The sequence below is a fragment of the Nannospalax galili genome, unplaced genomic scaffold (genome assembly GCF_000622305.1).
Source record: "Nannospalax galili isolate Female #2095 unplaced genomic scaffold, S.galili_v1.0 scaffold217, whole genome shotgun sequence".
In the NCBI taxonomy this organism is placed as follows: Eukaryota; Metazoa; Chordata; class Mammalia; order Rodentia; family Spalacidae; genus Nannospalax; species Nannospalax galili.
This window is the reverse complement of record NW_008340643.1, coordinates 1,225,415-1,240,347: the sequence shown is the minus strand read 5'-3', so window position 1 is coordinate 1,240,347 and position 14,933 is coordinate 1,225,415. Positions and strand designations below refer to the sequence as shown.

The following is a 14,933-nucleotide window of genomic DNA, read 5'->3' as shown; positions in this document are numbered from 1 at the left end:
CTTCTTGGCACAGGGTGGCAGTTGATTCTTAAAGTAGGTGATGGATTTCCTTTGACGTTAAAGTATTTTAACCTTGTTACAGTGACATACTTCGCCAGCTGTTTGTGGCACCAAGATTACACTACTTTCTTCGTGGCCTTGCACAAGCTGGATAGACAAAGGCCTCTGCTTGGTCTCCTAAGGAGTCTTACCTAGTCAGTAAAATGGCAGTATGTCATAACAGTTGGCAGCATGCTGGTTAAAATCATGAATAATTTTGTGTAACTTATTACAGCATTTTATTGGTCTATCATAAAAAAGGGGAGGCAGAGGCAGGTGGATGTCTGTGAGTTCAAGGCCAGCCTGGTCTGCATAGTGAGTTCCAGGACAGCTGTGGCTACAGGGAGACCCTGTCTCAAAAAGACCAAAATATAAATAAAAATAAATAAATAATAGCTCTTTACTTTAGTGACTTCTGGCACTTGGTATTTTGATATGATTGTTTCCAAAGGAGGCTAATTCTTCTTGGGAAATAGGTTATTTTATGTGGGCATCTTCTTTTCCACATGTTGGTGATGAAACACTCTGAGTGTTGACAGGAACTGGATTCAAAGGGTGATATAAATTACCAGCTGGTTTTCCATTTACCAAACCAGTAGGTACAAGGCTGCCCAAAAGCTACCTGCGGCTTTTTGAAATTCCTGCTTAAAAGCAACTATAGCTAGAACTTTGATCCTTGGAAAGAAGTGCTTATTTTTAATAAGTAAAAGTTTGTGGTCTCCTAAGGAGCAATATAAAGATCATAAAGGTCTTGCTTGATAGAACTATGAAATAGCTCTCATAATCTTATAGTTCTGAAATAAAGTATAGATGGCAGGTGACTGTTCTCTGTCCTTGAATGACCAAAGTTGTAGAATGGACAAATTGGATCTTACTTTTGGTAAATACTGTCTCAGTTTTAAAGGACATTGCTTCAATAACAGAATTGTTGTGTGTTAGTCCCTGGATGCCCACAGTTAAGACACTTTCCCCATCAAAGGGAATTTTAATGTGTCAAAACAACTTTTTAGTTGTAAGGCCAGAAGTACATATCTGAAAATGGGATGGGGCCACACCAGGTAGAGTCCTCCACATAAAGAGTGTGTTGAATCTTCATTGTTTGTTATAAACATACATATATTTATAAATGAGTATGTATATATGATTAACCCTTCCCCCCTCAGCATTTTACAACTCTAACTGGAAATGACTTATATCTTACTCTTTGGAAGCCACCAATTAGCTTGGCAAAACATAGCAAGAGGGGCTCCGATGTGACAAGGAGTTATTTCAAAACCATAAAACCCCCAACAACTTATCTCATAATTAGCATCCCTGAGAAGAAAAACATTCACAAAGAAAACACATGTATAATTCATTTTGTCATATCACATTTCCCAAGTAATTGGCTTAAGGAGCCATGAATTTTGCATTGCAAAATAATGCACGGGTGTTTAGGGGATAATAAAGAAAGGATCTCATTTTGGTTAGGAAATTCTCCTGCATGTAATTACTTTTTGAAGACAGTAGAAAAGAAGTCTCAGCTGGCTGGTACAGAACTCTGGATCTGGTAGCTAATGGTGGAACTTTTCCTCATAGATGCTCTGAGACTGACTACGCCTTGGTAGAACCAATTGTTTCAGGTGATTGCTTTGGCTGGATCGCTCCCCTCCTGTGTTCCTATGAAAGGCTTTTTCTCATAGGTATAATGAATCAATTACAACAGCATTTTTAGTGGTGGTGTTGGAAATGGAACCGGGACCTTGTGCATGCTGTGCTAATGCTCGGCCACTGAACCACACACCCAGTCATCTTCTCTTGTTGTAGTTTTAACATATTTTAAAAAAATGTTATTAGAAAATTTATAACAAAATAAAAAGTAGTTACCAAGAGCAATAATGGTATTCTCTCTCTCAGTATATCCAATAAATCAGTGTTACAATATTTAGACTTGGGAACAGATTTATTGAGGTATAACTTACATGTCATTAAACCACCCATTTAAGATGTACAATTCAAGAGTGCCCGATGGCTCAGCAGTTAAGAGCACTGGCTGCTCTTGCAGAGGACCCAGGTTTTGTTCTCACCACCCACATGGAAGTTAACAACTATCCATAATTCCAGTTCCAGGGGATCCAACAACCTCTTCTGGCCTCTGTGGGTGCTGCATGCATAGGTGCACTTACATACATGCAGGCAAAAGATTCACACACATAAAATAAAAATACATAAACAAATTTTGTTATTTAAAATGATAAAACACAATTCAATGAATTTTTGTAAACTTATCAAAGTATGTAGCCACTTTCAGAATCCCATTTTTTGAGACAGGGTCTCCCGATAGTCCCAGGTGGCCTGGAACTCTGTGAGATTCACCTGCCTCTGCCTCTGTCTTTGCCTCTGCCTCTGCCTCTGCCTCCCGATGCTGGGATTAAAGGTATGTGCCATCATGCCCAGCCCCACAACCCTATTTTTGAACTATCTCCCCCCAAATATCCCCATTCCCCATTTGCAGTCCCTGCTTCAATCCCAGACAATCATTGGATTAACTTTGTATGTATAAAGATTTTTGTGTTTGGGGTATTTCATACCCTTGGAATGCTATGATACATAGTTTTTTGTTTAACCTCCTTCACTTAGTGGTATGCTTTCGGGGCTCATGTATGCTGTGGCATGTACCAGGCCTTCACTCCTTTTCCACTGAATAGTTCTCCATGATATGGATGATATAGGTACTTCTGTGGTCATTCATATATGACCCTTTGTGTGGTTATGCTTTCATCCCTCTTACATCCATTCTTAGGAGTAGAATCCAGGAAGGAACTCAGTTCTGATCTATGACTATGGACATCTTGAATGAAGGATCAGCAGTTTCAATTCTTGGCTCAACCATGTGCTACCTGTATCCTCTCAGGCATATGATTTACTGTCTATATGCTTCTGGTTTTTCCTTGACTAAAATGGAAATCCTCATAATACCTACCTTATAGGGTTTTAAAGAATGGCCTGGATTAATATTGATGAACTGCTTTGATTGGTACCTGGATCATGGCAAATGAAATTGAAGTATTTGTTAATTAAATAAATACAATACTCATTTGCATTTAGACATAGGCTTTTAGAGTTGGAAGCTGCCTTTGAGAAAACTGAGTTTCCAGATGGAACTAAAATATTGAACGTGTAGGACACAAAAGGTGTCATCATAAGCCTTCTTTGTCTCCTACTGTCCAGAGCAGTGGTCTTGTCCCATGACATTTCCAGCCACTTTAGATGACAGGGTCATAATGGCACTTGAAGGAGCAAACAGGCTGAATTGGGTGAAAGAAAAGGTGTGGGTTCATGTACTTACCATTTTTCTGCTCCTCACTCACAGTGCCAACTCCTTGCCCTTCTCCCTGTCAGCTGCATCGTCAGGCAGGAATCTCTACTTTGCCAAGTGTTTGCTTCTATACCACCTGTTTCCCAAGTCAGTGACTGCAAGAAGGCGAGGCAAGGAGATCAGCAGGTTGTCTCTTTATTACCAACATTGTAAACTGGCTTCGTGTGCTCTGGGGTCTTGTGTTTGCTATTCATTTCTCTTGATGGATCCCTCTAAATGTAACCCTGATGTCATGGGCAGGTAGGTGCCTGGGCTGGCCTTTGCTGAGTGTTCCTTGAACCTCACCTACTGTTTATCCCTCAGATTGTGTCCACTGCTCTTTCTCTTTCCATGGAGGCATTCAGGCTCTGGAAGAGTTTCCATAGGGGTTTGAAAAAGACCCCAAACCATAAGTGGCCCCACTTCTGGCATCTGAGGTTCATGTTACCTTCAATTCATCACTGAGAGAATGTGGTAGTATCACCAGATCTTAAAGTACCTGTTCATACTTTTGCTCCCTCAGAAACCTATACCCTATGCGAGTTATTTAGTAGGCACATGTGATATCAAACTCTTAGTGGCTTGAAGGCTTTGGTTTGGGAAGAAGTGGTATCTTCTGTAAGGCCCATCACTTAGGCAGCATGACTAGGGCAGTCCCCACAACCATGGGAGGCTGTACTGTACTTCTCTTTTCACTGTCATTAAGATTTGAAACTTTGGACACTAACAAAATTTCACAGGGCTTATGCAGATACAAACATGTATAACCTCCTTTCAAGTGGTAGAATCCCGAATAGATATTGAACTGCTTGAGCTGCCATGGGCACAGATCCTTTGGAAACTGCCTCAATCTCATTCCTCTAATTTGAGAGGGGGTAGACGGTCCAGCACGGTTGTCAAAAGAAGCTGCCTTCAGTGCCCACCTCACATCCATTTTTTTCCTCTCTCAATCCTTGAACCCCTTGCTTTGGATAAGAGGCTCCTGAGCAAGGGACCCAAACTTATGTACCCAAGAGTCTGAGACTCCCTTAGAAAATATGTACTTGTGGTTCCTTTCATGCCTTCTCCTACTATCTAGATTGTTGCTTGGTGCCTTACGTGTTTTCTTTGCTGAGAATTTAAAAATCCTGTTTTGACAACTGCCTGGAAACTCCCAATGGAGTTTATATCTCAAAGGTGCCAGGTCAGCCCCGTGTTGTGAATTTTATACCACTATCCCCGGGTAGATGTTTGAGATGTCTTCCAATCCAATGACCAGTGGAATGGATTACTTTTTGGAAGAAATTTAGGGAGGCTGTGAGGCTCTAAAGAAAGCTAGATGCAAGGTGTTCTCATTTGCTTTGAATTTCTTGTGACAAAACACTCTGACCAGTATCAACTTGTGGAGGAAAGGGTTTATTTGGCTTATATCTCCTGGGTCACAGTTCATCACTGAGGGAGCCCAAGCTAGGAACTCATGGCAGGAATATGGAGGAAGGGGCTGGAGCATAGGCTGTGGAGGAACACTGCCTACTGGCTTGCTCCCCTGGCCCCTGCTCAACCCTCTTTCTTCTACAACACAGAACCACCTGCTCAGGAGTGGCACTGCCCATAGTGAGCCAGGCCCTACCACATCACTCAACAATCAAGAAAATGCCCCACAGATGTGGCCATAGCCAGTCCAATGGAGGCAGTTCCACAATAGAGGGTCCCTCAACCTGGGTATGTTAATTTGACATGGCAATTTTCAAATGCACCACAGTACCTTCTTCACGTGGTTTTCTCCAGAGTCTAACTTTGGTAAAGCTGATATATACCCCATACAAACATACCACTTGGGATGTTCCTCTATCTGAAGCTCTTGTGTGGTTCCACCTCTCTTTGTTGGCTGTTGCAGCTGAGCAGATAGTTACCCTGAGACTATGGTAATGAAGAAAATGGAGTGCCCAGGTTTCTACCACCATTGCTCTGTGTCTTCCAGGTATATGGAAAGGAGAGTACATTATGGCTTTGAAACCTTTGTGTCAGATAGCTTTTTCTTCAGCAGTACGTCCCCCTTGCTTTATTCTATAGATAAATGATGTTCAGTTCTGAATTTGGATGCAGAAGACCTGGTTCTAGCTTCAGCAACTCTTTTCAATTTCTCTGAACCTGTTTCCTCCTGTGTAAAATTGGAATAACATCATATGCCCCCCCCTTTGCCTAGCCTTATAGAGTTGTGAAAGTCAAATGGATAATACCATATGGAAATTCTTTATAGGTCATCAAATACTGACCATAAGTCAGATGTGGAGACCAGACTCCAGGATGGTTGGATGTGGACTGGATTTAGTGACTCACTTCTAGTCAATAGAATATATGGAAATGATGATGTGTGGCCAAGAGACTGGGTCCTAAACACCAGCAAAGCACACCACTTCCTTCTCTCAGATCATTCTCTGACAGAAGCCATGTTTTGAGCAGTTGTCTGGAAGATTCCATGTGATGAGAAACTGAAGCAGAGGCTCATTCCAGGCTGAACAAATGAGCTTGAAAGTTGATCTAACAGGCCTAGTTTAGCCTTCAAAAAAATCATGCAGCCCCAGCCCACATCTTGATTGCAGCCTCATGAGACTCAACCAAGCCTGCCTGCTCAGCTGGCTGCTTATGGATCCCCACCCTTAGACCCTATGTGAGATCATAATGATTATTTTAGGTAGTACTGGGCAGACCGAGCCCAAAGTACACAAACACTGATCTATGCCCTGGGCACCAAGACATTGTTTCTTTTCTTTTTTTTAATATTAGCACTGCTATATTTAAGTAATAACATGAGCCAGGCATAGTGGCCTATGTCTTTAATCCTAGTACTTGGGAGGGAGAGGTAGAGGGATCTCTGTGAAATTAAGGCCAGCCCGGTCTACATAGTGAGTTCTAGGCCAGCTAGGGCTATAGGGAGACCCTGTCTCAAAATGACCAAATATAATAATAATAATAATAATAATAATAATAATAATGATAACATGATTACATTGAAAACTTTGTATAGGTTAAATAATATTAAAAATTATTATAGACATAGAATTGAGGTTATATTCTAAAATATAATTACATATTTTTAGTTTGAGAATTATATCAGTTTAGTTATTACAGTACTTTCTATTTTTTTAACTTCCCAGACTGTGATTTTTATCTCTAGACATTCAATTAGAGGACAGGAGAAGGCATAATGGGGCTGTAGAAGAGTAATAGGAAAATAATGGAAAACCTCTTGGTGCCTGGGAATGGGAGTGCTCCATCATCAAGGCCTGGATTCCCAGGACCACATGTGGAGTGAATAACACAGTTGACCCTGGTAATAACACAGTTGACCCTGGTGGGGTAGTCTATTCTAGAGAATCAGTCCTCCCAGGGTTTCCCTGTAGCCCCAGCTGGCCTGGAACCACTATGTAGAGTAGGCTAGCCTCCATCGCCTTTTTTTTTTTTTTTTTGGCTTGACCTGCTATAACATCTATGTAACATACTGTAACATCTATAATGTGTTGCATGAGGTAAAGCCATTCCCAAGTCTTAGCATCAAGCCTTTTGGGCTTCAGTTTTTAAATTGAATCTTGGCGATTTTCTTTCTTTTTTAAAAAAAATTGTATTTATTATTTTTATTTTATGTGTATGCAGGTATTGCCTGCATGTAGGCAAGTGCACCATGTCGTGCAATGCCCCGCGGAGGACAAAAGAGGCTGTCGGATCCCCTAGAACTGTAGTTATGGACAGTTGTTAGCTTCCATATGGGTGCTGGGATTCGAACCTGGGTCTTCTGCAAGAACAGCCAGTGTTCTTAACTGCTGAGACATCTCTCCAGCCTCAAATCTTGGCGATTTTCATATAATATAGTTTGATTGTCTTTAGAGCCTCTCCCCTATCCACACCTCCCCCCACTGCCCCCATCCAAGTTAATATATATATATATATATATATATAGAGAGAGAGAGAGAGAGAGAGAGAGAGTCAGAGTCTAATTTGTCTCCCTAAATGTCCTTCAGTGTGGGAGTGTGGGTGCATCCACTGGGCCCACTAAGAGTCCCATCCCTGTAAGACATTGTCTTTCCCCCTCCCAGCAGCCATCAATTGGCAGAAGTTCCTTGGATTGGAATTTCTTACCAACTTCCCCATGTCTATGCTGGTATTTTGTCTGGTTTGAGCTTACATAGGACTTGTGCATGCTGTCACCATTGCTGCGAGTTTATAACAAGCTGTTTGGAAAACAACTCGTGAAACAGTTATTCTAAGGTTGACGTTTAACCAGATCAATTAACCATTGCTGTCTGGTTTAATACTATTTTCTACTTCTGCATAATGTAAATTTATTCTCTTAATGTTTAAAATATTTTATTATTTGCCTTCATATATGTATGTGCACCTGCATCGTGCAATGCCCACGGATGTCAGAAGAGGACATCAGATTCCCTGGAACAGGAGTTATGGATGGTTGTTAGCCTCCATGTGGGTGCTGGAATCAAACCCAGGTCCTCTGCAAGAGCAGCCAGTGCTCTTATTTTCTGAACCATCTCCCCAGCCCAATTTCTTAATCTTTTAAAAACTTTTGTATATAAATAAGAATGAAATTATATCATTTACAGGAAAATGGATGCAGCTAGAGATCATCATATTAAGCAAAATAAGTCAGACTCAGACAGAAATGCATGTTTTCTCTCACTTGTGGATTTTGTATCTTATCTAGATATACAAATCACATCTATATATTACACAAAATTAAAAGCCAGACAGTCTGGAAGAATAAATTGGAATAGGAAAAGGAGGCGGGAGAAAATTGGAGAGTATGAATATAGGTCAAGTACATGATGTAATTGCATTAAAATGTCCTTATGAAACCCATCACTATGTACAATGAATACATACCAATAATTAATATGAATACATACATATATATGTATATATTTTTTAAAGTGTATTAGCTGTGGGCCAGTCAAAAATATAAATTACCCTGATTGTTTTCACAGAGAGAATTTAATAGAACTTTCTCTGAGTAATGAAACTGAAAAGGTTAGAAAGAAGGCTCTGAGATATCAGAAGGAGCTTTGCAAGTGTGGGACTGCACATATGGTAAGGCAGGATCAGAACTTTGAGGAAGGAATATCCCTAGGCTGGAGCAAGTACCTCTGAGGGGCAAGATGCTGGTTCTTGGAGTGTAGAGGTGACAAAGCTGGATATTAGAGCCAACTGAGGGTCCACAGCAAAGCCTGCTCACAGGAACAGAGAGAGAGAACAGAGCAAGTCCCCCTCTATCCTTCCAGGGCTTCTCTGGTGCTGCCTAGTTGCAGAGACTAACATGGAGCAGCATGCAAAGCAGAAATGGGGATCCCAGGCCCAGCATCATAGAGCAAAGCTAGGGATGATAGCTTAATAGACAGTACAGTGTTAATTCCTTCTTTAATTATTTATAAATCCATTAGAAGGTACATTCCCTGCCAGCACCACTCCCTCTTTTTCACAGAAGCAACAGTCCGGAGGGGATATTGTCACACCGGAAGTTTCCTTCCTGGGGTGCTGGGATTTCTTCACAGTGCATCAAGTACACATAAGATGCACTTCTGTCTTGCCCAACTTTGCAACTGACTGAATAGTTTCTCCCGTGGTTTTAGGCTCTGGAGATCAAAGCTTTTATTTGTGTTCTACTGATCTGTTGTGTTCACTAATGCAGCTTGATTAATATTTAACTTTAAGTTTGTTGAAGCTAAATTAAAATAATTGAAAATTGGGCTGGGCATGGTGGTACACACTTTTAATCCTAGCACTCAGGAAGCAGAGGTGGGTGGATATCTGTGAGAGTAAGGCCAGCCTGGTCTATATATGGAGTTCTAGGCCAGCCTGAGCTACAGGGAAACTTTGTCTCAAAACAACAACAAAATTAAAATTCATTTATTTTTGGTCTCACTAGCCACATTTCAGCAACCTAATAGTCATATATAGCTAATGGTCCCATATTGAACTGCTCAGAATTCATTTCTATTACTGAAAAACATTCTATTAGTCACAGATGTCCTACAGTCTTTTAAATGTTTGTAGGAAACTGGGCACGGTGGTATACATCTGTAATCCCAGCACTTGGGAGCTTGAGGAAGGAGGGTCACTATGAGTTTGAAGTCAGCCTGGGCTAAATAGTGAGTTCCAGGCTAGGCTGGGCTATGTAATGAGACACTGTCTGGATGAATGAATGAATGTATGAATACATTCCAGACATGGTGGTTCATACCTGCAATCCCAGTACTCAGGAGGCTGAGGCATGATAATTAAGGAAAGTTAATCTGGACTACAAAGTGAGTCCTAAGCCTCCCTGGGTTGTAAAGTAAGACATTATCTCAATTAATTAATTGATATTTTATATGAAAGGAAACCGCTGACACCTCGAATCTTCAAGAAAGGAATGTAGTAGCTTCTCCAAACTGTGTTTTTAAACTGATGAACCTTCATTTTCATTGATGAAACTCAGGAAACCTGCTTTGGTTGTATTATAGACCCTTCTATATTTCTGGACATCAGTACTCATGCCTTAACTAAGATTATCTCTAAGTTTGCTTATTTGTTCTAAACTTCCGTGCTAGCTTGTAGCATCTGCTGATATCATTTCCACATTTCCCCTTGGCTTTTTTTCTCGTGCCTAATTTTAAGGAAAAATCAAAGATTTTTCTCCCTAAACCCTTGATTGACCTCCCTCAACCTCCACCCATGTGTTTTAATAATCACTTTTCTGTTTCCATCTCTGGTAACCAGTTTCCCATGGCAACCACTAGTGGTTTATGACCCATAGGACAAAGTCCAATGGTCAGAGCCTTCAGAACATATAGCTTTCCCTCTGGGCTGTGCCCTTGCCACCTTTTTTCGCCTTGCCCCAGGTCAAGCATCACTTGCTGTTCCCTTGACTACATGCTCGAGTTTTGCTCAGCTCTTCCCTTTACCTCCTGTCCTTTTGTCCACCTCTTTGATCATCTTAACAGAAACCTACTTCAGTGACAGCATGAGCTGCTGCTCTTTTGAATGATGATTGTGCAAGGTCATGCTGTACCCAGGCTGCTCCCTGACAATTACTGATCCTGGCAGAGGTGCATCTCCTCCAGTAGGGAGATTTGGGCTGGGGACTCCCCTGTGGCCATCTCACAGCAGTGCCCTGTGAGACACCTCCCGCCTGACTGATTCTTGCCCATTCTTCTTTCAAGGGATTAGACCTGCACTGCAGTCTGGCAGTGTCCTGCCCTCTTCCCCTTCACTCTTCATACACCTTCTCCCCAATAACTCTCATATGCCTAATCTTGTCATTTGTGTGTCAGAGACCAGAATTGACACATTGATAATTTCTCCTATTCGGACTATTCAAGAGTATTTATTCATCCAAATTTGTGCAGCCCTCTGTGGTGGCCTCTATTATGTCACTGCATTTGACCACAACTGCTGTTGACGATTGTGCCTGTCTCCTCCACCAGGCAGTTCCCTGTGATCAGCCTGTTTCTCCTATTCTACTTTCCTTGTATTTGGCATGCATTAAAACATGCTTACTGAGTTGGACTCAGTTATCCTTTGAGGGGCTAAATAATCCTCTTTCGATATGACTCATGATAAAGGAAGGCGTATTGCATGTCTCTGGTTAAAAAAAAAATGATGCAACCAAAGGATTTATGCATGAGAGAAGGCTCTGTCTACCATTAATGAAGCACTTAAATCCACTCACTTATGTACTAATGGTCCATTTCAGTTTTAAGCAATATGGCTTCCCCAAGTCACTGTTCATTTGCTTTCCATATAGGCACTCTGCAGTACATGGCACCTGAGATAATTGATCAAGGACCTCGTGGATATGGTGCCCCAGCTGATATCTGGTCTCTGGGCTGCACCATCATTGAGATGGCTACCAGCCGGCCTCCATTCCATGAGCTTGGTGAGCCACAAGCAGCAATGTTCAAGGTAAAATAGCTTTGTTTATTTAAGTGGTTTAGATGTTGGGGCAAAACTTCCAGATGTGAAGTGCAGGATTCTGTCACTGAAGTAAGTACAGGATGTTCAGTAGGCTCTTGAGTGTTCTGTATTCTGGGTGCCATCACTGTTCTCATCGTGATTGGGCCCCTGCAGAGGCTTCTCACAGCTTGCCACCTCCACATCAGCTGCCAGGATAGCTCCAAAGCCAAGATACCAAATCAAGAGTCTTCTGACCCTTCAACTACAATAGAACCCTGAATGGAATGCAAGGGCTGGAAGACAGCAATGACTTGCCCTCAGCACACTGATGACTACAATGGACCCATTTGGGTCCACTGATGATCATACATACCTGCAAGCTTCCATCACAGGCCTTGGAATCTAGAATGGCTGGTGCTAGGAAAACATGCTGTCTACTCTCTGATCTATTGACTTCCTGTGAATCTTAGGAAGCCCAGCTGACAGGTACAACTTTGTGAATTCGTCCATAGTGTATAAGTAACTCTCCTGATCTTCCTGTCTCCTGTTTTTACTTAGCTAATTAGCTGTGCAAACTCTTGGAAACTGTATTGACTTTTTCAGTGGCATATAAAGTAAGTTTTTATTTTATAAATGTCACCTGTGTTATCTGGGGTTCTAGAATCCTCCAGAAAAAAATCCAAGGAACTTCTATTATGCTGCGCCTTAAAAAAAGAATTATTTTTACACAAAGGGGACAATTATGTTTGTGTAACCTAAAATGATATGTGGAAGCTCTAGCCCCAGTAATTGAGAACATGCCCTTATTTTGTAAGCAGAATCTTTACAGAGGTAACCAAGTTAAAATGGGGTCAGTAGAGTAGGCCCTAATGCAACATGATAGGTATCCTTATATGAAGGAGATATCTTGGCATAGAGGTCCCAGCACTTGGAAGGCTGAGACAACAGGATCACAAATTCAGGAGAAGCCAGGGCAACTTAGTAAGATGTTTTCTCAAAAGCAAACACACATATACTTGGTCATAGAGACATGTAGAGATAACCATGAGGGCGCAGAGAATGTCATGTGGAGGCAGTGAGTTGGGGTGATGCATCTTCATGTCTGGAAATGGAGAAATGGCCTACAAACCAGAAGAGGTAAAGAGGAATTCCCTACATGTCAGAAGGAGTCTGGCCCTCAAAGACTTTGATCTCTGACTTCCAGCCTTCAGAACTTTAAGAGAATCCTTTACTGTTGTGTGAGTCACTTAGTCTGTGGTACTGTCAGAACAGCCCTAACAAACCAATGTAGGAGCTTTAGGGTCACCGCAAAGCATTCTTAGTGATGTACTTACAACAGGTGTGGTGGCACTTGCCTATTATAATCTCTGCTCTTGAGAGGTGGAGGTGGGAGGATCAGGAGTTCAAGGCTGTCCTCAGCTACACAGTAAGTGTGAGGCCAGCATGAGATACACAAGAATCTGTTTCAACCGCACCCCACCCCACCATGCAAAGTGATGCCCTTGCAAGGTGCCAGGTGCTACCCACTTTGCCATTTTCTTTCTGAGAGAGGGGAAACTACCTCTTTCCACTTTAGATTCAGATCCTGAATTTTTACCTTTGTTCATTCTGCTGCTAATGGGCACTTCCAATGTTTCTTCCCTATTGCTCAGGTGAGGGTTGCTGCCAGTAATGCACCCTGTGTTTCCTGGTGATTGGATTCCATCTAGCATTTATAACTCTTAAGCTGTTCATCCATTCTAGCTATGAGGGATACTGTCCTGAGAATGTACATACCACTTGGTCAAAGGCTTTGGGTAGATAAAACTGGAAGACTCTATAGTTTTCAGTGCGCATGCAGTGGATCAAGGGAGTCTGAACCAGCCTCTGGACAGCCTAGGAGTGGGCAAGGAACATGGATATGGAAGACAGAGTGGCTTCTACCTCTGAATTGCCAAGTAGACTTGAAAAAGATAGAGGGAAAACCATGGATTTTAAGATAACTCCTTAAAAGGCTCGAGAGCCACTCTAATGAGCACAGTTGTTCAGGAAGAGGTTCTGTGAGATTTTTCATGAGATTCCCATGTCATGATGAGATGTGGTGACATCTGGGAACAGACTCTTGCTCCCCTGTGGGTCAAAGGGACAGCCTTTAGCAGGACAGTGATTAGCTGACTAGAAGGGATGCCAAAGCAACCCTGTCCTAGCACATTCTAGCCAGAAAGCACAGCATTATACCCTATGGGGAAGAGGCTGGGGGTTGCTGTGGACGCTGGGAGGTAGTAGCCTCAAGCTGTGCTTCCTTGTGGCATATTTCTGAAGTCTGGGCTGTGGATTGAGAGAGATTGAGAGGTATGAGGGGAAGTGATGCTCCTGGGGTCTTTGTGTCTGAGAACAGTATCAACCTTTGAATATTCTCAGCTGGAAGCTTTCCTGCCCAAGTCACTGTTGGTTGTTATCTCTTATAGAGTGACAAACCTCCAGTACACTCTGGGCTTAAAGCAAAGCTGTTCCTCACCATTCTGAGTTGACTGTAAGTCCTGCAGTGGTCTTTCCTGCATTTACTCATTGGGTGCATCCAACTAGTGGTCTCACTGGGGCAGGATCATCTGACAGGGCTCTTCTGAATGGCTGAAGGCTGGGCTACTTTCTCCATAGTCCTGTCATCCTGGCTTTCTTTTCATGGTATGTGGCGGTCGCCAGACTCCAAAAAGGCAAAAGCAGTGTCTACCAGGCCTCTTAAGGTGTTGGCCCTGAAAACATCACAATAGTGCTTCCCCAACAATCTCTTGGTCAAACAAGGTCATGAGAAGCTAGCGAGGACTCCAAGGCAGGGGAAATAGACCCCATCTGTGGATGAGAGGCACAGAAATATCCCATAACAAGAGGGCCATCTATACAAATGAGTATCACCATGGTCATATACTCCAGCGCCTCATGGGATGGCAGATGTGGGATCTTCCTATCAAAAACACACGTACCTGAATTCACTCAAGGCCCACTGACATAAGTCCTTACCTCTCCCATTAACACAGGTGGGAATGTTTAAGATCCACCCTGAGATTCCAGAATCCCTTTCAGCTGAGGCCAGAGCCTTCATCTTATCCTGTTTTGAGCCTGATCCTCACAAAAGGGTCACTGCCGCTGACCTACTCAGAGAAGGGTTCTTAAGACAAGTGAACAAAGGCAAGAAGAACCGAATTGCTTTCAAGCCCTCAGGTGAGGCCTACCTGGATGGTGGTGGAATCCCCAGGAATTGGACTTTTGTGTTGTTCAGATAGAGAAGTGGCTCCTAGAGCATGGAACTTCCCATGCTGGGCTCCTCTGTGTGAGGAACAGCAAGGGTGGTGCAGTATGTTTGAAGGGGGTACAAACCCAGCTAACAAATGTCTATCTCCTGATTAGGCACAGGGAACATAGGTCACTATGACACCCCTCCTCTACTTGGTTAAAGTCCTTCTTTGGAGAGTGTGCAGAGGGGGAAGGCAAAAGGTCCCCTGCTTGAGGTTATATGCCTTTCCCGCATGCAAAGCCCTGTACTTCATTCATTTCTGGAGTTTGGCCTGTCAACTTGTGTTGATCCTGTCCTTAATTTTAAATATTTTATGATTTTTGTTTTAATTTTATGTGTATGAGTGTTATGCCTGCATGTAGG

At 42.4% G+C, this 14,933-nt stretch overlaps 1 protein-coding gene across 1 annotated transcript in view; it reads left to right on the top strand.

Moving 5' to 3' along the window:
- Map3k15 (mitogen-activated protein kinase kinase kinase 15) overlaps positions 1-14,933 on the top strand; it is a 139,080-nt gene that overhangs the window by 115,843 nt on the left and 8,304 nt on the right. The window contains exons 19-20 of the mRNA XM_029564781.1: positions 11,151-11,308; positions 14,314-14,497. Coding sequence (XP_029420641.1) covers positions 11,151-11,308; positions 14,314-14,497 — 342 coding nt within the window. The remainder of the gene's footprint in view (positions 1-11,150; positions 11,309-14,313; positions 14,498-14,933) is intronic.